General features: G+C 33.6%; 1 protein-coding gene across 3 annotated transcripts in view; it reads right to left on the bottom strand.

Moving 5' to 3' along the window:
* LOC143256513 (voltage-dependent L-type calcium channel subunit beta-2-like) overlaps positions 1 to 24880 on the bottom strand; it is a 130674-nt gene that overhangs the window by 15007 nt on the left and 90787 nt on the right. For all 3 annotated transcript variants that reach the window (XM_076513844.1, XM_076513845.1, XM_076513846.1), the window contains exons 5-11: positions 22637 to 22734; positions 20809 to 20942; positions 19377 to 19516; positions 18074 to 18186; positions 16191 to 16342; positions 13851 to 13946; positions 6793 to 7032 (exon numbers count right to left, since the gene is read on the bottom strand). In XM_076513844.1, coding sequence (XP_076369959.1) covers positions 6793 to 7032; positions 13851 to 13946; positions 16191 to 16342; positions 18074 to 18186; positions 19377 to 19516; positions 20809 to 20942; positions 22637 to 22734 — 973 coding nt within the window. The remainder of the gene's footprint in view (positions 1 to 6792; positions 7033 to 13850; positions 13947 to 16190; positions 16343 to 18073; positions 18187 to 19376; positions 19517 to 20808; positions 20943 to 22636; positions 22735 to 24880) is intronic.

The raw sequence follows: 24880 nt of genomic DNA, 5'->3' as shown, positions 1-24880 counted from the left end.
CTTTTTAAAACTGTCATCAGGCCACGTTACAGATTGTAACAACCCTTTTTAAAACTGTCATCAGGCCACGTTACAGATTGTAACAACCCTTTTTAAAACTGTCATCAGGCCACGTTACAGATTGTAACAACCCTTTTTAAAACTGTCATCAGGCCACATTACAGATTGTAACAACCCTTTTTAAAACTGTCATCAGGACACATTACAGATTGTAACAACCCTTTTTAAAACTGTCATCAGGCCACATTACAGGTTGTAACAACCCTTTTTAAAACTGTCATCAGGACACATTACAGATTGTAACAACCCTTTTTAAAACTGTCATCAGGCCACATTACAGGTTGTAACAACCCTTTTTAAAACTGTCATCAGGCCACATTACAGGTTGTAACAACCCTTTTTAAAACTGTCATCAGCCCACATTACAGATTGTAACAACCCTTTTTAAAACTGTCATCAGCCCACATTACAGATTGTAACAACCCTTTTTAAAACTGTCATCAGCCCACATTACAGATTGTAACAACCCTTTTTAAAACTGTCATCAGCCCACATTACAGATTGTAACAACCCTTTTTAAAACTGTTATCAGCCCACATTACAGATTGTAACAGCCCTTTTTAAAACTGTCATCAACCCACATTACAGATTGTAACAACCCTTTTTAAAACTGTCATCAGTCCACATTATACACTGTCACAACCTTTTTAAAACTGTCATCAGCCCACATTACAGATTGTAACAACCCTTTTTAAAACAGTCATCAGCCCACATTACAGGTTGTAACAACCCTTTTTAAAACTATCATCAGCCCACATTACAGATTGTAACAACCCTTTTTAAAACTGTGATCAGCCCACATTAAAGATTGTAACAACCCTTTTTAAAACTGTGATCAGCCCACATTACAGATTGTAACAACCCTTTTTAAAACTGCCATCAGCCCACATTACAGATTGTAACAACCCTTTTTAAAACTGCCATCAGCCCACATTACAGATTGTAACAACCCTTTTTAAAACTGCCATCAGCCCACATTACAGATTGTAACAACCCTTTTTAAAACTGCCATCAGCCCACATTACAGATTGTAACAACCCTTTTTAAAACTGTCATCAGCCCACATTACAGATTGTAACAACCAATAGTAAAACTGACATCAGTTCATATTAGTTTGTAAGTTGGTTGTTTGGTGCTTTATGGCACAAAGTAACTAGTCTATCTGTGCAAAACAACTGGTATAAAAATTGAAAGTAAAATTATTAAAATTCATAAAAAGTAATAATGTTAAAAAAAAGTCTAATTTATGAATTAAAAACCTAAATAAAGTTAAAAAGGCCAATAGCCTTTGAAAACTAAAAACATTTGTAAGGTGGGCAGTGTCACCATCACCAATGACACTGTCCCACATTAGGGATGAACACTGGAACAAAACATGTTTAAAATGGTGCCGTCTTTGGGAGTCTCAATGATGGCATGACAGTAAAATGTGGGCTATTGTTACCTGAGTGTCACACAGACCACACATTGGTGCATCAATCCCACATAAAAGAAAACGATGAGTTAAAAAACTGTGACCAATGCATAGTCTTTTAAGAACTTCTTTCCAAATCTTACTGAAACAAAAGCACCAAAGTCCAATAGAGAGTTTTATCTAAAAAAGTTTGTTTTCACGTTTCTCACTTCAAGTCAACTGCAAACTGACTCAGAGCTGAGCCTTGAATACAGGACCATAGTCCATGTATGGAACAGGCACAGCAGTGATAGTGCCAGAGCAAACAAATGTAGCTGTGGTGTCATTGAGCTTGTTTCTTCAAATACCAACATGGCCTGGTATCCAGAAGAACTGGATAGAAGTAGATGTTAAAGAGAAATGGGTCAGTCACTTTTGAATATGGGCAAGAACAGGGTAAAAACTGTATGTAATCCAGGGCAAGAGAAATGACATACAGTTCAGAAGTGAACACAGGAACTGTAGAAGGGATTCTGTGCACAACCACCAATCCACAACAAACCATGGTAGAGCTCACAGTCACCTGATTTCAAATCATCCGTATAAATGGGAGTAGAAGGGATGGTTTGAAAGATGTTCAGCAAATAAAAGACGATACTTCCAATCGGGAGTATCCACTTTTCTTGGATGACTTAAAGATAGGTCATATTTGAGGACTGTAATAAGCCATGGTGGAATAGTCTCACCAGTGGATACAGCAATGTTATCCAAGGACAGACTCAATTCATCCAACTACACCCGGATACAAAGGCCAAAAGAAACAACAGTAGATCATCTATTATGAAAAAGCATAGCCTACTGAGGAAAAAAAACATATCTCCAGATGGGACTCTGTGGTAAGGATCAAAGTTTCGAAGCATACAGTAAAGACAGTTGCAAACAGAGAAAGTGTAGAGGAGGATCATGAGACTGTGTACAAACCCTGGACTAGGGAAGTGTGGTAAGCCCAGGTGAAGAGCCGAAGCCCTTGATAACAAATAGGGTCCAGCATCTTTAAGGCTGAAGTCTGGGCAAAGTCATAGACCAGAAACTCATAGTCCAGTTTTGATTGAATAAGAGCACAACAGATCTTTAGCAAAGAACATCGATTCACTCTCCAAGTGGTGAAAGAGAGGACATGGAGGACGTTTAGTGCTCGTGTACATTTGGCTTATATATATGTGCTATATGTGTGGTATAAAGGTCAGCTTACAGTCAAAGATAAGTCCTAAGAACTTTGTCTCAGAGACCACAGAAAGCATAAATTCACCAATACAGAGTTCAAGATCACAAGGAATACCCCATTGGTGGCAAAGAGCATGCAAACGGTTTTAGAGAGAGAGAGAAGTTAAAACCATTTGCTGTGGTCTACACTTCAGTAAATGATTGATGGCAGTCTGTAGATGCCACTCAATAAACCTCACATTTGACAACTGACATGAAATGTGGAAGTAGTCAACATAGTGCCCATTTGCAACAGTAAGAGGGAGTTGTTCAGTGATAGCATTAATCTTTATACTGAAAAGTATGACACTTAAAACACAGTTCTGAGGGACCCAAAGTTCCTGTAGTAAAGAGCAAGAAAGTGTCAAACCCACACAAACTTGGAATCACCTGCCCATTAAAAATTGTTAATAAAAATGAGCAAATGGCTATGTAACCCATATATAAGTGTAGGGCTTGGAAAATGCCATACCTCCATGTAGTATCATAAGTCTTCTCAAGGTCAAAGAATATTGATAAAAGATGTTGTTTGAGAAAGGCTTCTCTGATCGACATTTCAAGTTGAATCAGGTGGTTCATGGTGAAGTGAAGAACCAAACAAGACGAGCATTAACCATCCTCTCTGAGGTCTTACAGTGACAGCTCATCAAAGCAATTGGACGGTAGTTTGAAGGGATCTTGAGATCCTTCCAAAGCTTAGAAAAAGGTAGGACAATAACATGGTGACATGCATCAGGATAAGCATTCCTCTGTCAGATCTGGTTACAAACAATCAGAAGACAATGAGGAAACAGATTGTGCAGCATCTCACAGTGAATATCATCAGGTCCGACCAATGTAGTGCCAGACCATGAAGGGCCAGTCCGAGTTCCACCAGTGTAAAGGAGCGATCATAAACCAAAATGAAAGAAATGATTACTCTGCCCGAGTCTTGATGGCTAAGAAGGTGGAGGATGAAGAATAAGTGCAAGATACCCAGCAAATGCTTTTAATGTGAGCATTGGCAATGCTCTAGGCACCATCTACTTCCTGGCCATCAGAGAGCAAGATCAAAAAGGGGACAGAGTTATACTACCCACTGTCCTTTCAAATCTTGTCCCATATGACTTTGGAATTGGTGATAGAAGAGATGCTGATTGTGAATTGAATCCAAGATTCATTCTGGCTTTGACGTTTTACCTGCCGAGCACATGCACAGCCCTGCTGGAAAGCAATGCGGTTCAAGACTGTGGGATACCTACAAAAGGTATCCATCCCAGGCCTATTTTGAGCCTTCCTTACCATGTGGCAGGCAGGATTCTACCACAGAACGAAGACATCACTGAAAACGTGTTGAGGTTTTAGGAATACATTGAGCAGCTGCCTGTATAATACAATCAGTTATTTCTGCCACACAGTTGTCTATTGATGGCTTACAGATGATGGCAGGATCAAGCTCTGAGAGAGCAGTGAAAGAGGTCCACTTAGCCTTATCCATCCTCCACTTAGGCATGCAGATCAGGTAACATCGAAAATGGTCAGTCTCTCTCAAAATGATAACTGCCTCATGGGTTAGTGTCAACCCTCCATGAAAATGAAGCGGAGCAAACTGAGAGATCAATCGCAGTAAAAGACTGATGGAGGTACATGAAAATAAGTATGAACCAGTATTGAAAAGACTTATTGTGATCTAAGAGCATACGTTCTACAGAGAGATTCCTCCCATAAATATCAGCACTTCCCCAGAGGGGATAATGTCCATTAAAATTCCCCAGGATTAAAAAGGGAGACAGCAGTTGTTCAATGACAGCATTAAGGTCTGATTGATCATAGGTCTCTCTGGGCAACAGGTAGAGAGAACAAACAGTGATAGTATGACCCAAGGAAACACAGATGACTACAGCCTCCAAGGATGTGTCAAGTGGCAAAAACAGGGTGGGCACATGCTGATCAACCAACAGTGCCATCCCTCAATGCACTCATTCATCACACAGCCTGTCATTTCTGCTGAAAGGTGAGTATATTAGCAGGTTTCAAAAATATTTCCTGTAAGGAAAAACATACAGGATAGTAGGAAGCAATCAGCGTTTTGATGTCATCCTGATTAGAATGTAAACCTTGACAGTTTCTTTGTATCAAGGTGGCCATTTTTATTTATGTGTAGGCAAATTGGTGGAGAACCCTTTTGTTTATGACCACATCTTTTTTCTTTACCATCTTTATTCAAGGGGTGTCTATCAACCTCCATGGATCCTGCCCTAAGTTGACTGACCAGGTCTTTGCTGTTGGAAGAGGATTCCAGCAACTGAGGATGTAAACCAATGATCGTTTTACATCTTGATGTGGGAGAAGAAGATGCATCTGAGGAAATGCCCATACCTGGAACCAAAGGAAGTGGATCTTGGGATTTGTTGGAATGTATGTGATGGACAGAGATGGGTGCTGAAGTTGATTCATCAACGTTTTTAACCATGGAGGTCAAAAGACTTTTCATTTGTTTTGAGAACGATTCTTTTGGATGCACAGAGAAATCCGTCTGCAATCCCACTATAATAGTGGAACGAAGTGCAGCAGCATACGTCCCAGATGAAGTGGTGGACAGCAACTTTCAAGCCTCAGGGTAAGTAATGTTATGAATCGCTTTCAAGCGATGAACCTCTTTTCCTTCCAACCATTTAGGACAAGAACGAAAGTAGGATGGGTGGGACCCATTACAATTAATGCAATGAAGATCTGTTTCACACTCACAAGCATCATGGTCCTTGCCACCGCAACAAGCACACATCAAGGAATTAAGACATTATGTCTTCAAGTGACCGAACTGCTGGCATTGAAAAGATCTGAAAGGGTTCGGAATATATGGCTATACCTTGCAATTAAGATAATCTGCCTTGATGGTGGTAGGTGGACATGGTGACATAAATTTTAAAATTAGGACATCTTTGCAAGTGGAGATACGCCTCACTGCAGAAACACCTTGGGTGGAAAAACCAGCAAGAATCTCCGACTCTAGAATGTTCTCCAAAATCCTCTCAACAATAACTCCTCATGACGAATTAAAAGTAGCATGGGGAGTAACCTCAATGGTTATATCCTCCAATCACCTTTAAATGCAAGAGGGGTTCATTGTGTTGAAATGTGGATGTTTCTGCCAATATGTCACCAGAGCAAAGCTTTTTGACTGACTTAGGAGAGTCAGCAAGTCCCTCTAGTCTCTTCTGAATAAAAAATGGAGACATTTACCTAAATGTTTGTCTGAAAAAGAATGTAGTACAAGAAAATGAGGTACAACAGGTGTTACAGATGTTGAAGATTGCTGCTCAGAATCTTCAAGACGTGGTCGTTTACCTATGGACTGTTTTTTTCACTATTTTATTTAAAGTTTTATTTGGGGATCTATAATAAAGAACGAATGTTTTGGTGCCCACTAAATCCACCCACCATGGAGCCCTATGAAGAAACAAATTACAGTGCCAAGCAAGGCAGTGCAGTAACACCAGTATTTCGTGAGCACTATACCCAAACACTAGCATCAGATACAATGTCCACAACACCTGTTGAGAACATCCAACATTGGTACTTGATTAACACTGACCCAAGTGAACCAACCAATTGACCCTGGAGGGCCACTCCAAAGCTGCCCATCTACAAGAATTCAAGGCCAAAGTCCTGTGTTAAGGTTGGACCCCTCAAACACCAGAATCCTCTCCTCCCCTTCACAGGTCACCACACATGACAAGCATGCGGGTGAATATTTAGATCACAGAGGAGGTAAACTGAAAGAATAACACCTTCTCTGGGAGGTCCTATTATTAGTTTGTAACAACCTACATTATCAGCCTACCTTACAGTTTGTAACAACCCACATTAAAAGCGTCATAAGTCCATGTTACAGCTCGCAATGATCTACACATCAATCAGAAAGCAACTTTCAGCAATAAAAGTTTAAAGACACTTTCCTGTAAAAATGATTCCAATGTTAATGACCATTACCCAAACAAGCATCAGGATCAAAGAGCAGAAAGTAAGAAAAAAAAAGTCTAATGTAGATCAGATAGTACATCATTTTTATCTGTTTTTACTGTAAGGAAACTTACTTCTGAAGGTTGTGATTGTAACCTATCAGTCTGTATCCTGTGATGCATCATTCCAGTACTTCTGGCACTGTTTTCCATCATTCTGGGAGATGGTTTAGGTGATGGAATTGGTCTATGGATATTAGAAGTTGGACTTTTTATTGGTGGATGAGTAGCTCGCCAGTAAACCTCAAGGTACTCGTACAGATGTTCACATGCCTCTTCCAACTGATTTTCATCAAGTATGACATCAAACATTTCCTGCAAGTTAAGAAGATGAGAACAAGACATCTTTTAACATGTCATATTAAACATTGTAAAAAGCCTTTGTTTTTCAGTATACAAGAGGCTTAGCATTATAAATACATTATACCCATGATAAGCTACTGGTCACACACTTTCACGAGTACATACATTTGCATTAATGATATTTCAAACATACACTGCAATGTACAATTACTACTAAATACATAAAGAAACTTACATTATACTACTGTTTATCAGGTACTAGTCCTGAAAAACAGACAATAAGTACTACATAAACATATCATTTTGTTGTAGTCCTGTGAGATTCTGTACTGGAATTTTGTAATGTATCTTTAAATATGTTGCCATTAAATTCTAGGAATAAACCTTATATATCAGACATAGTTCACTGAAAACTAGGAATATAAATATGTCCATTGATATATACACACACACACAACATCCCCACTAAAATTTCACCTGAAATTTCTTAGATATGGTGAAACTTGTGTTCTATAAGAAGAGTCAATGAGAAAAGATGTACACATACACACTATATTAGTAGCATCAAAGCTCTGCAAGATACCAAAATAAGCATGTTGAAGACGTGTTCATACACTGCAAGGTTAAAACCTGGGGCAGCCACACAATCTAATAGTATTTCATGATTCATGATCAGTCTAATTTATTATCAAACGAAGCTATTAGAAAAAAACAAAACAACTTATTTATATCTCATCCTTGAATTAGAAAGTAATGTAGCTGTGTTTTAATTCACAGAGTATGCTAAGTGTGGTTTGTAATGTAGCTGTGTTTTAATTCACAGAGTCTGCTAAGTGTGGTTTGTAATGTAGCTGTGTTTTAATTCACAGAGTCTGCTAAGTGTGGTTTGTAATGTAGCTGTGTTTTAATTCACAGAGTCTGCTAAGTGTGGTTTGTAATGTAGCTGTGTTTTAATTCACAGAGTCTGCTAAGTGTGGTTTGTAATGTAGCTGTGTTTTAATTCACAGAGTATGCTAAGTGTGGTTTGTAATGTAGCTGTGTTTTAATTCACAGAGTATGCTAAGTGTGGTTTGTAATGTAGCTGTGTTTTAATTCACAGAGTATGCTAAGTGTGGTTTGTAATGTAGCTGTGTTTTAATTCACAGAGTATGCTAAGTGTGGTTTGTAATGTAGCTGTGTTTTAATTCACAGAGTATGCTAAGTGTGGTTTTATTTTTCTATTTTAATTTCAAAGTCTTTCAGTATTAAAAAATAAAGAAACAGATATTTTAATGAGCTTAGTCCTAACTCTTGTTATTTATCTTTGTGTCAAAGTTGTTGTTTTTTAATGTTTCCCTCACTATCTTGTATTCATGGTTCTCGTAACTTGGGCAGAATGTAAGATACTGACTTCTCCCACCCACCAGACCTTTCCCTGACCATTTCTACTACACTTATTATATATTACCTATAGTAAAAAGTGATATTAAAAAAACATTATTTGTTTAATAAACAGGATGTATGTTAAGAGTCACAGTTCATTTAGATATCAGCCAGCAAAGTTTTAATGTTGTCAGTCATGCTTCTCTTAAATTATCAGTACGTTTTCAGAACATAAAGAACGAAAGAAGTTCAGCCATTTATTTATAGTAATGTATACAAATAACGTTTATTTTAAGTTGCAAAAACATTATTATACCACAAAAACACTTTAAATTTTAACTGCTATTATTGTGTTTACACCTTTAATACACAAAAGAAGTATCCTCACTGTTGTAAAATAGATTATTCTTTAAAACACACAGTTTCATATATCAGAAACTTATTAAAGCACTATCTTCTGATGTGCAAACTTCCATAAAAATGTACAAAATTTTCATATGCTAATCACTCACTTCACAAAAACTAAACTCATATGTCTGATATCCGTAAAACAACTAACACACATTAAAAACATCACCTGCTGAACCACAGTACACTGTGTTATCTTTACATGTGCTTTAAAACTGAATTACTAAAGTTATCTCTACAAAAAATAGTGAAATCTTTGAATTAACAGGACCAGAAACTTAAGGACAGATCACATCACCTGAACATTTTCAGGGTTAAACAAGTTTTGTTCATTCACAAGATCAACAAATTACTTGTACACAAAATCAGATATGCTAATAAAACATTTATATTTGCATTACTCCTATAATAACGTACAATCATACTCCTACAGACTATAGTAGCCGAAAGAAAAATGAAAGGCACCGACAGTTATATTCCACTACAGTGTCACAGCACTGAAGTATCAAGTTTTCCAGTTTGTTCTTGCAAAATGTTGCTTATTGCATGAAATAAGAACTGTTACTAAGAGAAATATTTACTAAAAGTATTCATAGTATTCTTGTTTTGGTAGGAGCCTTAGATTTAGACATAATAAAAAGCAGTGAAAATCACCTGTCCTCAACTGTAGCAGCACTACACAATCAAGGACATATCATGATCTTTCATACGCACAGCTTTACAATTACTGATTTTAGTTTTGTAATCTCAACATTAACTTATATTCTTTCCTAACATCTTGTTCCTTACTCAACATAAAAAGATGTTCATAATATATTATTCAGATATCAAATTATTATATTATTAGGCACACAGGATGAATTTCATTATCTTCTGGTGCTAGATCTACAGTTCTACAAACACCCTATTCTTAGAAACCCTCGTGTGTGTGTGTGTGTGTGTGTGTTTTATCAGTTATTGTCAAAGAAACATTATACATTTCAATAATTCTAAGCTCGATATTTTATTCGTTATTCCTTTATATGTGTTTTCCTTACCTTACCTATCACTGGTGATATCCTACCTGTCTCTTAGAGATACTGCTTGTCAAAGACCCTTCTCCAGCTGTGCTATGTATCATGATTTTGTGTGATGTATATTTTATGTAAATATTATTGTTCCTTTTTATAATTAATTGAATAAATAAGTAAATACGCGAAATAAAAGAAAACAAACTCATCAAAGGTTCTGTCTTTAAACTACAAGGCTTTACCAAAATAAACAAACTTAATTTCTGTCTTTAAACTACAAGGCTTTACCAAAATAAACAAACTTAATTTCTGTCTTTAAACTACAAGGCTTTACCAAAATAAACAAACTTAATTTTTTATTTTAAAATCTCTCCCACAAAATGCATTTCAAATGCCATAATATACCAGTGTATTCTGTTTTACTTGTATGACTACTATTTCAAATGCCATAATATACCCAGTGTATTCTGTTTTACTTGTATGACTACTATTTCAAATGCCATAATATACCCAGTGTATTCTGTTTTACTTGTATGACTACTATTTCAAATGCCATAATATACCCAGTGTATTCTGTTTTACTTGTATGACTACTGACTTAGAGGTAGTTTTACTGACACTTTAACAGTTGTAATAAAACAAATGCTTACTTAACAGAAGCAGCCTATTAGAATATAGTAGTTTGTTTAATGATTAAGTTTAGTTTGTGGAACCAAGATTCTTAATGTTACAATTAGGCAGAATCTAGTTGTTGTATACCTAATCTATTAAACAGATGTACATGGATCCAGTCCATTGAAACAGTATTATTATTCTCCACTAAACTGTTATCACCAAGAAAGTTAACTTTGATAAAGCATCTCCACATTCAACAAGGAGACATAAGAAAAAATTAAAGATCTACCGCTAGAAAGAGAAAACAATTCTAACAAGACTGAGAAACATTAACATCTAGGTGCAAGCTTCAGAAGGAGGTTTAAAAATTCTGCAACTGTAAATCATGGAAAATTTCAAGCATTAAACAAGGAAAAAGAAAAGAACAAAAATATGACGACTACAAGATAAGCAAAATTTGAATGATTATTTCCTCTTCTGTCTGCACAAGGGAAGATATTTGTTATATTTCTAACTCTGAGCATTCTATAGTAAGTATTAGAAATGAACTTGGGGATAAGTAAAAATAATAAGGGATTAAAAATAGATGAAAAATCAGACAATTTATGCTATACCTTGGCAGGTGTTTCAATTTTAAACCATTTCACCTTAAGCTCAAAAAGAGTCCAAAGCCAAACGTAATCATGGGTTTTAAGAAAGGTGTACTTATCCTTAAGAAAGGTGTACTTATCCTCATTCCATTTAAGATAACTAGCTAATTAAAGCAACTAAATTTAATAAAATTAATGATACTTGGTGGTAATATATTACCCTCCCCACCATATAAAAAATGTAAGCAAGTAAAAGGCACTTCTAAACCACAAGATGGCACCTTTAGGAGCCAGAGTGAAATTTGACCAGAGTTTTAAAAAAAAGTCAAAGATCAAACACAAGCCTCTCTTCACTTTTGGTAAGTGAATAAGCAGTGGGCAGATATTTGAAGACTAGTTTGTGAAAGAATTGGACTGTAAGTGAATAAGCAGTGGGCAGATATTTGAAGACTAGTTTGTGAAAGAATTGGACTGGAAATCACAGACCAGTTATTCTTATTTCTGTAGTGGTAAAAATACTATATCTCATTGAAGAAACTTCACTGAAACATTTGGTAAAATATCATAAAAGAAATCTAATAGGATTTCACCAATAAGAAGTCTTAACTCACTAAAGTTACTTATTTTCAATGATATTACCTTGTTATCTCTTAACTTGGTATTTTCAGGTTTTCAAAAAACTTTTGATAAGGTGCCATGAAAAAGATTAGCTAAGAAAGTTACATCTGTACATGTTGAGTAAAAACAAATTAACCAGATGGTTGGAAGTTTGAAAGCAAAAGGTTGCTTTAAATATAGTCCAGTCAAATTTAACTCATTACTGTGAGGCATCTCAGAAGTCAGTGTTAAGGACTTTGCTTTTTTCATACTTGTACTGACAGTAGCGATAGAAGAATAATTAAAGTTTGCTGTTATTAAACTTGAGTATTTCTAGCTGTAATGAGATATTACAGAACAATATGGATTTATTAACTGGAAATGTCAACAAATATTTGACAAGTGCCCTTTATTTGTAGTAAGTGTAAGACCATACATTTGAGTTATCAAACTCTGGATCATATTCAAGACAAAAGGGAACCCACTAAATACTGTGACTGAATAAAAGAAACTTGAGTGTTATTACCCAAATAATCTTTACCCGTAGTAAAGGTAATATGTTTTGTAGGGTATTTATCAACACACTGATAATACGTCAAGAGTAATTATATTTCTATGCAAGTTACTAGTTAGGCATTAGGCCTTATTTTGAGTATTGTATACAGGTCTTAAGCCTCCTAAGAATGATTTCTGGGATGGAAAATTATTTTGCAAGGATTGTTTAAAACGTCTTATCTTCTCTTATATAAAAAAAAAGGGTAAAAGACAACTTAGTCAAAGTTCAAGATTTTCTTGGAGAACAGAGACTAAAGGCCTCTGATTGTTTTGTGATATATTTTGAAGGCAACAAGACAAGGGAACACATTACAGATTTGAAGGAAAAAAACAAAACACAAGTTTTCAGGTAAGGTACTTTTTTTATAAAAGATAACTGATTTATGAAACGAGTCGTCATAATCAGAAATGCAGGTCAACATTCCACAGGAGTTTAAGACACAAATTGACAATTTCCTTAAAAATGAAGAACAGATTTGAATTTTTACTTTTTCCAAGGATAGATGTGTTATAACAGCCTTGAATGTCTTATATGGTCCTTTGTTGTCCATAAGTAATAATACCTTGAAAATGACAACATAAGTTCTAACCATCTTATTTAACACACAAATATACAAAACAAAAGACATAATATGCAAGTATAAATAAACAAAAAATAAGTGACTATTTCAGACAATAAGATACAAAGGTTAAGGGTAAATAAGAGGTAAACTAAATGACACACAGTGGTTATTTTATCAGAATAGTTATAGATGGCCCTCATCACATGAAGATTTTTGTACAGTGAAAATCTTTATGGAAAATCATGGAAAGTTGTGAAGTAAGATGAAAGTAACAATATTAGATCTTTTCTTGATGTAAACGATTATCTAAAACACAGTATTATATTTAAAAAATGAATGTAATATTTTTCACTGAAACACAACATATGAGTCTTGTTCTTTGGTTGTACTCTTAAAATCTTCATTCATCACTGTACATTTTTAAAGTAAACTTGAATGTTCAACAATAAATTCTCTGATGTTGGATTGTAAATCTAATAGCAACAGCTGAAAATGTGCAACTTATGCTCTGGTTTGTTACTAATCTATCAACGGAAACATTTATTTAGTCGCATTCTTCTAGATAGCTTCATTATTTTTATATAACATTACTGTTATTAAATAGACCCATACATGTTCACTTTTTCAAGCCAGCTTTTACGGTTTTAGCAGATGTTTCGTTGATTAAAGCTAAAGGAAACACTATGGAAGGAAAATTATTAAAGCTTACATTAATTTCTTTATAGCTATCTTCATAAATATCCAAAATGTGAGTCATTAGATTTATGGTCAGCAGGGTGGAAATTTTATTTTACATTGAGCCATTAACAACTTTGTATTAGTCAGTATAGTGCACAGATGATATTAATAGCCCAAAGACGAATAGAACCTCTGGTATTAGAATGTACATTGAAGATCATATAGTTACTCCCTGATGATATTTCTTAAATCAACAGATTAGCATAATTACTTCACTTTTTTAAGCTAAAAAACCAAATCAATTACTAATCAGAAAACGTCTTAACAAATGGTCAAGTACAAGTTAAAAATTGAATTGAAAATCTATTTGAGGCCGACATGTGTGAAAATACATTGAAACATCATTACCAAAAAGATGCTTTAAAGAAGCGACATTTACCATGAATACTTACATGAGGACACTGTGATAATTTATCGGCTGCCACCATCTGTACATTTAGGTTACGACTTTGGGACTTCCCTCGGGACTTTATCAATCGCTGCAACACCTAGCATTAATAAGTGATATGACATCACTAGAAAGCAAATTCCACTGGAAAGTAGCTGACGCTCTTTTAAACGTTACCTTTGCATTTAAATAATAACACAAACTTATCTTTAACTGCATGTTATTTATTTTGATCTACACCTGTAAACAACACTTGACAATAAACCACAAACAAAAACTAATTAAACAATAGTAAAATATTTTAGCTATCTTTAAAAATATAATTTTCCCAAATGAAAATATATTTCTGAAAGGTACTTCCCTCCACTCACAAGCTTAGCTTTCTTCATTTTGTGCTGCCCTCTATTTCCAAACTGTTTTGAATATGTGCCACAGATCTTTATCATTTCTCTGTTGGAATCCACATCTCTCTTGCAAGTCTTTACACCTCTCCACCAACAGAAGAGCACTACTATCACATGAATGCACCACCTCTCCACCAACAGAAGAGCACTACTATCACATGAATGCACCACCTCTCCACCTGCAGAAGAGCACTACTATCACATGAATGCACCACCTCTCCACCTACAGAAGAGCACTACTATCACATGAATGCACCACCTCTCCACCTAAAGAAGAGCACTACTATCACATGAATGCACCACCTCTCCACCTAAAGAAGAGCACTACTATCACATGATGTGACTCCCTCTGTTCGCCACTACCAAACTGTTACTTCGGAGTTCAACAGAAGGCGCAAGCATCGTAAATATGTGTGTAGGGAAGGAGAGAAATGTGAGTGAGAGAGGTATCTACTGGAAATACATTTTCATTTAGGAAAATTATAACTTCAGATATAATACTCTCCCACGTCTCACAATATTAGCTTGAATCCCACATTGAAACAGAGGAACTGGTGCAAAGGAAGCACCAGTATTACTTCCCCAGAAACATCTGAAAAACACCCCCTTAAAGAGAGGAACAGATAAGATTATCTGAGAAGATGCACTGCTCCACCTCTGAGCCAGGTATCTCTTCATTATGAAAAGGGAAATGGTCATGAGGACCAGACATGGTGAAACATGTAAGGAACACATCTGTGTCGGAGAGGATGATGTAAGAAATAAAGAGAAAAATTTTAGAATCGTCCAATCCCATGGTGTAAAGTGGGTAACAGATTATGCGTCTCATGGTGTAAAGTGGATAGAAGGTGACAGACTTCACTCAGTAAGTCAACTACATTCAAAACCTCACAAGGGTAAGATGAGGATTATATCATCTTCACTCTGAATCCTCAAGTTCAGAAGAACCTATCAGAAGACTCCAAGAAAACATAGTGCTGTCTAATGACAGATATCCAGGAATGTGTTAACCAGAATCTAAGGAAGCCCACTATATGCACTTGAGCGCTCCCAATCATGAAATAAGCCCAATACAACCCAGGACACCAATAACCTCATAACAATATTTGAAAACTCAAGACAGAAGTGAAAACATGCAACGTAATCCACAACAAAGAAACCCCATTGAGGGGGAGAAAATGGACCAGCCAAAACTTGGTGTGAAGACTTATGATTTTAGTTTACTTGATCTCCAAAACTGCACTTGCTAGGTACCAACGTTCACACAAGGGTAGGAGAAAAGCACCCAATCACAGGGATGGACTGCATTTGGGTGTCAAGACTCTATGAAAATCATCTGTCTAAATGATCTTGTAACTCTCTCTACACAGACAAAACACAATTGCCCTATTCTGAATTGAATGATTATAGCCATCATGTGGAACTCATCCAGCAGGTTGACTCCATGGTTAACAACCCCAGCAGCTTGAAATTAATTGAAAAGAATCCAAGGAAATAAATATTGCACATATTGTGGGTATCTTTGCTAGTAATACCATATAGCTCATAAAGGTTTTTTCTATTTTTGAATTAATAAAAGAAATTCATTCTTTACAACTATAACTTAACCATTAAAAACATGGCATTAAATAAGCAATTCCAGTTAATAAAAGATAGAGAATGTTTTGTTTAAATGAACGTGTCCACAGTTTTCAAATTATGCTTTCTAGTCTCTCATTTGATTTTACTATAAAGCTACTTATAGAAAAAAACATAATTAATAATCATGTTTGGATGGAAAATATTAACTAGTCAGCTTTTCTTAGTAGCCTTGACCTGTTCCTTTTATCTTTATCGTTGCCTATGTTAGCATTGTTTGTGTAATAATACTCAGAAAAAGCAACAATAATCAGGTTTGTACTGTTAGCCTGACAGGATAGAACCACATACACACAAGTTACCTTAGGTGACGATATTTTTACATAAACGATGATAGGAGCTAACGATGTTTTTCCTAGCTGAGAAGGGTGGTTTATTGTGTCACAGTCAAGCACCACTAACTGCAACGTTCTAGCCAGCTCAAAAATTCTTTCTATTTCTGCTTGTACCTCAGCTGTTAAAGAAGACAGAAATTAAGAAACTTTTTATAGCCTCAATAAAATAAAAATAATTTAAAGTGACTACAAATCCTTCTCCACCCAGTAACAAAATCAAGTTTTTTCACAGTAGTAACAACCTCACAAGTAACATTAGAATGTTGTCAGGGTTTCAATCAACTAGTTCATTTGTTCATCATTTGCAAGTGTGAAATTAATTTCCAAAAACAAAATGAACTACAGTTATATCAGTGAACAGATTCTGTAGGATGTTCACTGATTTTTCTAGTTTACAATAAAGTGTTTTTATACATCTCATGGTCCATTTAAGTGGACAAATTCTGCAGAATATTCACTGATTTTTCTAGTTTACAATAAAGTGTTTTTATACATCTCATGGTCCATTTCAGTGGACAAATTCTGCAAAATGTTCACTGATTTTTCTAGTTTACAATAAAGTGTTTTTACACATCTCATGGTCCATTTCAGTGAACAAATTCTGCAGGATGTTCACTGATTTTTCTAGTTTACAATAAAGTGTTTTTAAACATCTCATGGTCCATATCAGTGGACAGATTCTGCAGGATGTTCACTGATTTTTCTAGTTTACAATAAAGTGTTTTTACACATCTCATGGTCCATTTCAGTGGACTGATTCTGCAGGATGTTCACTGATTTTTCTAGTTTACAATAAAGTGTTTTTACACATCTCATGGTCCATTTCAGTGGACTGATTCTGCAGGATGTTCACTGATTTTTCTAGTTTACAATAAAGTGTTTTTATACATCTCATGGTCCATTTCAGTGGACTGATTCTGCAGGATGTTCACTGATTTTTCTAGTTTACAATAAAGTGTTTTTACACATCTCATGGTCCATTTCAGTGGACTGATTCTGCAGGATGTTCACTGATTTTCTAGTTTACAATAAAGTGTTTTTACACATCTCATGGTCCATTTCAGTGGACTGATTCTGCAGGATGTTCACTGATTTTTCTAGTTTACAATAAAGTGTTTTTATACATCTCATGGTCCATTTCTTTAACTGATTTTCATCATTTCATATTATAATTATTATCACAATATTACAAAACATATTTTACATTATATGAACTAGAATCTTTGCCAAACATAAGGGTAAATCAACAGCTCTAGATGTGAACTAGGATATTCTATATATACAAAGAGCTACAGCAACATTGAAATGTTTATTGCAGACTTTAAGGTAAATTAATTCAACTTGGAGCTTAGTGTAATTGTAACAATTATTACATATTCAATATTTCTTACAAACTGCATACAATTTCCTAAATAATAGTCATTGTAAAACATTCAGTTAAAGTTATTTGAATAGAGCAAGGGGGAACATGTTTTCATATCTATTAAGACTTAGATTTTCATTCACAATTTGTACTTTACTTTCTCAACAGTTTGTAATCATTAGGTCCATAAGTGAAAATTAAAAAGTGTTCTAATAATCCAAGCCTCAATAGAAATACAAATTTGTTCCCTCTTGCTTTATTCACTTATTTTTGTTCTTTTTTCATTTAATATTTAATAACTTACAATTTCATAACACTGTTTTTAACACTTATATTAGTAATTACACCAAAGGTTCTTCAATTCAAATAGAAAGAAAGCTGAATGAATGATATGGATACATAAACTTAGTGCTCATTGTGAACGTATCTTTAGTTTGAAATAAAATGTACACTTAAGTAAATGCAGAAAACATAAAAAAAGAATCACCTAAACATGAAGACCGATTATTTGCCCTCTCCATGATTGCTCTTTTGCTTGGATTGTTTAAAAGGGACCTCTTGGCTAGTGATATGTCAGCTGTCACTCTAGTGATGATTATCCTGAAGAAAATAACCTTTTAATGTTCAGGGTTTTGGATGGCATTTAAAAACATTTTAATTTTTCTTACATATAACTATATAGCGTAAATTATAAAACTTTACATTATTGAGAACAATATACATTAAAAACAAGTGAGAATGATATTAAAAAAACATTTAAACATTCAATATAGTTTTGTTTTTCATAAAACCAGAATAAACTGGAAAGACTCACTCAAATTTACTTTTAATTAAAAAAATCACTTGAAATACTAAACAGGCAATATAAAACATAAATCCTACATTACAATGTATTTTAATTTCATTCATTCTGTTATAAAACTATTCACGCGTTAATCTCAATTCATGAACTAGTTTGTTGGAAAGCATTTATTATCATTTTTAGTAAAGAGAAAAAGTGTTTATGTATTTGTTTAAGCAGAGAATACTGTACATGACCAATACATCTGTGGACTAGATCTGCCTTAGAAGTTTTGTACTTTATGTTATTGAAATATTATATTACACATGAAAAGTGTGAACAGACCATGCAATACCTAATATAATATTTTACCAAAACAGTAATTTTGTGTATACATGGCATGTTTGTTTGTTCATTTACATAACTAAATCATCAAAAGAAAATAAATGTTGAAGTGGTTAGATACTTTGCTTTTTTGTTTTAGAACAAAGACACATCAGGATATCTACTGCATCCACAGTGGAAAACTGAACCCTGAACTTTAGCACTGCAAGACTATGACTTACTGATGTCTCATTTGGAGACAGGTTAAGAAATAATTTTATTAAAGAAAATATCCAAATATGATAACTTTATTTCTGTATATTTCTTTGAGTACAATTAAACATATAAAAAGAGTGATTTACTCCAACTTGTATACTGGTTATGACTTACTAACATTACTGCATTTGGTAGTAAGAATGTTTTTAAGTGTTTAATGAAAACTAAAATTAAAAAACATGTATTTATTCCAATGCTCACACACTAGCTTTGTTACTGCTTTTCAGAAATCAATGTCTTTTTGTAACTGTAATATTCTGACCTACCTTCGATATGTTTGTGATGTACCACTTTTTTACAAGTGTACAAACTGACCTACATTCCATATGTTTGTGATTAAGTAATACACATCACAATTCAAATACTTTTGTGATGTACCACTTTTGTACAAGTGTACAAACTGGCCTACCTTCCTTCAAACTTGTGCTTTAGATAGTCAAAAAGAGCTTTCTGCATCATGTCTGTGACCTCATATCCTTTGAGGGAAGGGCCCACAAGAACTACTGGCCGCATTGAAGGCACTACGTCATACGGAGGAATATTCTCAGACTATAAGGTAAATATTTAATTTGTAATGCTTCTTAGAAATGTCAGTAGCAGAAAGTAAATTGTTGATATATACTGTTAGACCAGTGCAAAAAGTTCAACATATATTTGTTCTTTAATTTTACTATCTTAATGCGCACATATTTTTACTGTTATAATTACTCAAATTATTAGTTACAAGTGTATGTTTTGATACTTAAGTAATAGTAATTTTCACAGGTATAACTTCTCCAGCTTAAATAATAAAATATAAAAATTATACATTTCATCCACTGGACCAAAGCATAATGTTCTCTATAAACACAATCAATTTGAACTTTCTAATGAATAATATTTGTTGGTTGATATCATTGTCGACTTTGTTATAATCTAGAAGTCTGTATTGTTCTTTGATCAAAATAAATCCTGCTGTCTTGTGAAAATCAAGCCGAATGTCTGACTAACAAATTAATGTTAGCTGTTCTTTCTCTGTTGCTTAAAACTTAAATTTCTTAATATTTAAGATTCAAACATATAATTTGATAAAGAGATTGACATTTAGAAAATTTGTTATAATTTTTATTTTTTCAATCATTATATTAATTAGATATAATTTGAACACAATATCTTTACATTATTTATACAATTTAACCCATTATCAGTTTTCCTAATTTCCTTAGCTATTACTATAGTCCATATTATTTTCCATATCCAATCATCTTCCAGTTTACCAACATATATACCAATAATGTATAAGTAACCTGCCAATCACGTCATTCATTTTGCTATAAATCCATTTATGTACTATCGTATCCTAGCTTTTACACACACACGCACTCTTCCTCTTTCATCAGTATTTTTGTTGTCACATTTGTCACGTTCCATAGTTAGTTAATTAAAGACATGCTTGTCTGATACCCAAAACAGGCCCACAGAAAGTAACACTATTTATTATTAACATTCAAATAAAAACATACTGGACTGAAAATCTTCACTGAATTACAGACATAATGAAAACTTTATCCTTAAACCTAAAATACAAAACTTCATAAAGCTAAGTCTACTTTTAAATTAAAACACAGAAATGACAATATTAACACTACAGTTAGCACCATTCAATCATCTATATACATATATATATTGTACATACCCTTAATTTTGTGTGCTAAGAAAACAAAACTCTGTACTTAAGAATAGCTAACAATATTTCTTCAAATAAGGTTAGTTAGTAGTAGACATGAAAACACTTGTTTTAATTTAATTATAAACCTGGTTTTGTTAGAAATATGTAGTTTTTGTGAAACCTCCATTCAAACCTTTTTAAAGAAAGGCTTTTTCTTTTCTTTAGCTGATGGTGTGGTGATGTTGGGCTTCCCCAATCTGCTGTTGTTAACACACTCACTATCTTCACCAATGTTAGTATCTAGCCCATTCTGGTCAACTTCAAACCCTACAGAGATTTGGTTTGTAACTCTTAAAACCCAAACCTAAAATGTGTATTTTACTGCTATTAATACTCAAGTAGAACCAGATAAAACACACTAACCATGCATCTATATTTAACACATCTTGAATAAAATAGTGTTTCAATATCTATAAGTCATATCACATATAACATAAAAATATTAAATTTTCATACATGTTATTCAGTATCCAAATCAATTAAATTACCAAAGTATAACTGTCATTTAAACAACTGTACAGTATAATTAAATGTAAAATAGATTAACTTCTAAGAAAAAGCTAGACTGTCTAATAATGACTAAATTATATTTAGTCAAGTTTTTAAAACTGTGTAAGTTATTCTGAATTAACTTTCTAGTTCTTCCAGCTGCTTCATTTTAAAACAAAATATTGGTTTCTAATGCAATAAATATAAATACAGAAGGAAGAAAAGCATACTGAAAAAACATGAGGCTGCCACAAAATACAGAATACACAAAAATACCTACATAAGCAGCCAAATCTTTCCATGAAAAAACATTTATCTACAATTAAATGTTGAATTCCTCTCATTTGCATGAATTCAGGTTTGAATAAAATAATCTGAATAATTCTACAGAGTCATACAATGGCCAATTCTTACAAGCTTGTAACATTACAAAAGTCACTACACAAGTAGACACTGAGTTATAGATTTATGTATTCACCCCCACCTTGTTTCTATAAAGTTTTAACATCACCATCCATACATCATGCTCAATTGTTTTCTTTTTTTTTCAACTTTTTTGAAACAATCAATATCAAAGAATGGCAGATGCTACCAAAGCAATGGTTTTAGCCTGGCAAGATGGGTTGTTTTGACAAACATCACATGTTGATGTTAGTTAAAACATTACACTCCTTATGTCAAAATGCAACATTCTGGTGAGTAAATCATCACAACAACTTCAAGCATAAGGAGCTAGCCCTACTGATGGCAGAATCAAAATGATCAGCCGAACATTTGGCTGTTACACTACTCGCCAATTCTCTAGTTTAGCAATGTTTTGGGGCTGAATTTAAGGTCTAAATAGCTTTTGAAAACCTCAAAAACCTAAAATGGGTGTTGATGAAAGTTTGTTAGATTGATATATGAGAGATCTGAGACCATAATGAGCAATACGTATCATACAGAAGACACGTTTTTTTTACAACCCATACACACTGAGTACAACTGTCCTTTGTAATAAATAATTTTGTATGCATCTGCTTTGAATTTTTATGACAAATTATAATAACAATATTTATATTGCCAAAACTGATGAAAAGAAAAAAAAATTATGTTTGTTTGTCTCTTAAACACAAAGCTAAACAATGGATAATACATGCTGTGTTACCACATTGAACCCCTGAAAATATCCGTTTTAAAAGGAATTATTTCAAAAAAAAGATTTCTTGACGCAAAAAAAAAACGAAGACATTCTGACTACTGTAGGAGTACTTTCTTCCTTTAACCCATTTCTTACAACTTGAACAGAGATAATGAAAACTTCATACCCAAGGCCCACATCTTTGACTTCATGGTGCATCTCTAATATTAGTATTGTGCTGTTAAAGCAGCAGTGATGATAAATTATTCATGTGTGGTTATAAATCAAATATATCGGCTCATTATCAAAATGAGCACTTTAAATACAAACTAGAGAAAGAAAATTTTCGCACCTGGGGTAGGAGGTGTGGAACCCCGAGAGTTTGAGGGCTTGGTGTTAGAGAGCACATCATTGACTAATCCACCCATGTTTCCTGATGAAGTTGCTTTGCTTTAAAAAAAATAAAAACAAAACAGAAATCACTAATACATCACAGAAAAACAAGATACCTTTTTCCTAAAGGTAACTACAAATACATACTAAATTATTATGGTTAACATATTTTGTCATCATATAAGTTCAATGAGCTTTCTTAAATTATGTGTGTATTTTAATGTTATTCATTTTCTAAAATATGTGACACTTCTTTAATTTATATAGACTTCAGAAAATACTAACCCCCATCAGCTGCATGCCTCAACAACACAAGTCACAAATCAAATATTAATAATACCTTAACAACAGCGTGACCCAACAAGACAAGTCATCATTCAAATCTTAATAATACCTATCAACAGCTTGACCCAACAAGACAAGTCACCATCAAGTCTTAATAATACCTATCAACAGCCTGACCCAACAAGACAAGTCGCCATTCAAGTCTTAATAATACCTATTAACAGCCTGATCCAACAAGACAAGTCACCATCAAGTCTTAATAATACCTATTAACAGGCTGGCTCAACAAAGCAAGTCACCATCAAGTCTTTGAATATCTTTTCCTCATTAAACTTGATAAAGAGAACACTTGATACCATATTTTCTTGTGTCTTTTTCAGTAATATGTGAAAAGTAAAATCATATCAAAAACAGTTTTACTTACTAAAATAACAGGTTAGTCTACTATACTATACACACCACACAATTCATTAAGACATCACTCTTATATGGAAATAAATAAATACATTAAAAATCAACAAAAACCTTTTATAGATTTATTTCTGAAGAAAGATTTTCAGCTAGCACTCTTCATTAAATCAAAAGCTTAAAACAGAAGTATACAAAAACCTGAAAATTGTTCACAGAGAATTTTCAAGATTTAATGAAAACATCATATGAAAAGTAAAACTTTAATGTTAATATTATACAGCTTTTAATAAAAAGGAAATAAAAGTGAGGTATTCTATTAAAAATAAAGGTTAAAATACTGTTAAAAATGCTTTCAGCTATTTGTAACCTATTCACTTATTTCTGTGTCTGTTTCACCCACAGTTAACTTCACAAATCCAAAACCTTAATCCCAAATTCGGTGAAGATCCATCAACAGGGGATAAAGTAGTCGTAAAAAATGCAAAAATTACCATAAAAACTACAAAACTGAAAATTCATTTTTATTTCCCCACAGACCTAATGAACCTCCAAACCAAATTTTATGAATATTCACTCACACCCTGTAAAGTAACGAATGGACAGACAACTAACCATACCATTATACTTATATAGATTTTGAAACCAAATGTTCTTCTCATAATATAAGATTACATGTACAAAGTTAATTTGGTATAACTGTTACAGACTGTCCATTTGCTAATGTAAGATTTTATGTTCATATAATCTTGAAATACAATTAAATTGTGATTCCATAAACTCTTTGTCAGACATCTTTACTAACAATGGACCAATAGGTCTGTTATTGTCACTAAACATTGTTACCTCCTTGTGATATGAACTAATAAATTACAGTTAATATCAGTTTAACAAGTCAGAGTACATCTGTCCACAATCTAAAGGCTCAATAGTAACTAGCTAAAATAGAAGTACAGGGTATCACTGTCATAGCTCTATGTACAACTGTTGGCCATATTTGAAGCATTATAATAACTGTTCCACCAAACTGTAATACCATTATTCTTATGTTTCTGAATAATTTAAATATTCTTATATTACTTTAAACAGAAAAAATTCTTATGTTTTAAACAAATAAACAGTAAATGTATGGTCATTCTTCTTCTCAATGTTTAAGAAGTAAAACAGAATAAACAACTTAGGACCAAAACGTGAAAAAGCACCACCTGAAGATATTAATCTGAACTATAGTTTGACAACTTAATGGATATTTATCTGATAAATTTTAATGGTCTATTTTTCTCTCTACACCTCTAGTTTGAAACTGAAAACTGAAGGACAAATAGAAAATCCAACAATGAAATAATAACCATAGTGAAGACACTGCATCTGTGTAGATATTTTGTTTTGACAGCTGGAATCTTATTTTTAATTAATTTTAAAATAGTAATTAAACATTTTAAAAAAATATGATATCCAACCAAAACACCTTACATGTACAAGACAGAATAAACAAGTCATAATAATTAAA

Source organism: Tachypleus tridentatus, chromosome 7 (assembly GCF_004210375.1).
Source record: "Tachypleus tridentatus isolate NWPU-2018 chromosome 7, ASM421037v1, whole genome shotgun sequence".
NCBI lineage: Eukaryota > Metazoa > Arthropoda > Merostomata > Xiphosura > Limulidae > Tachypleus > Tachypleus tridentatus.
Note: the sequence above shows the minus strand (reverse complement) of the source record. Positions and strands in the feature narration are given on the sequence as shown.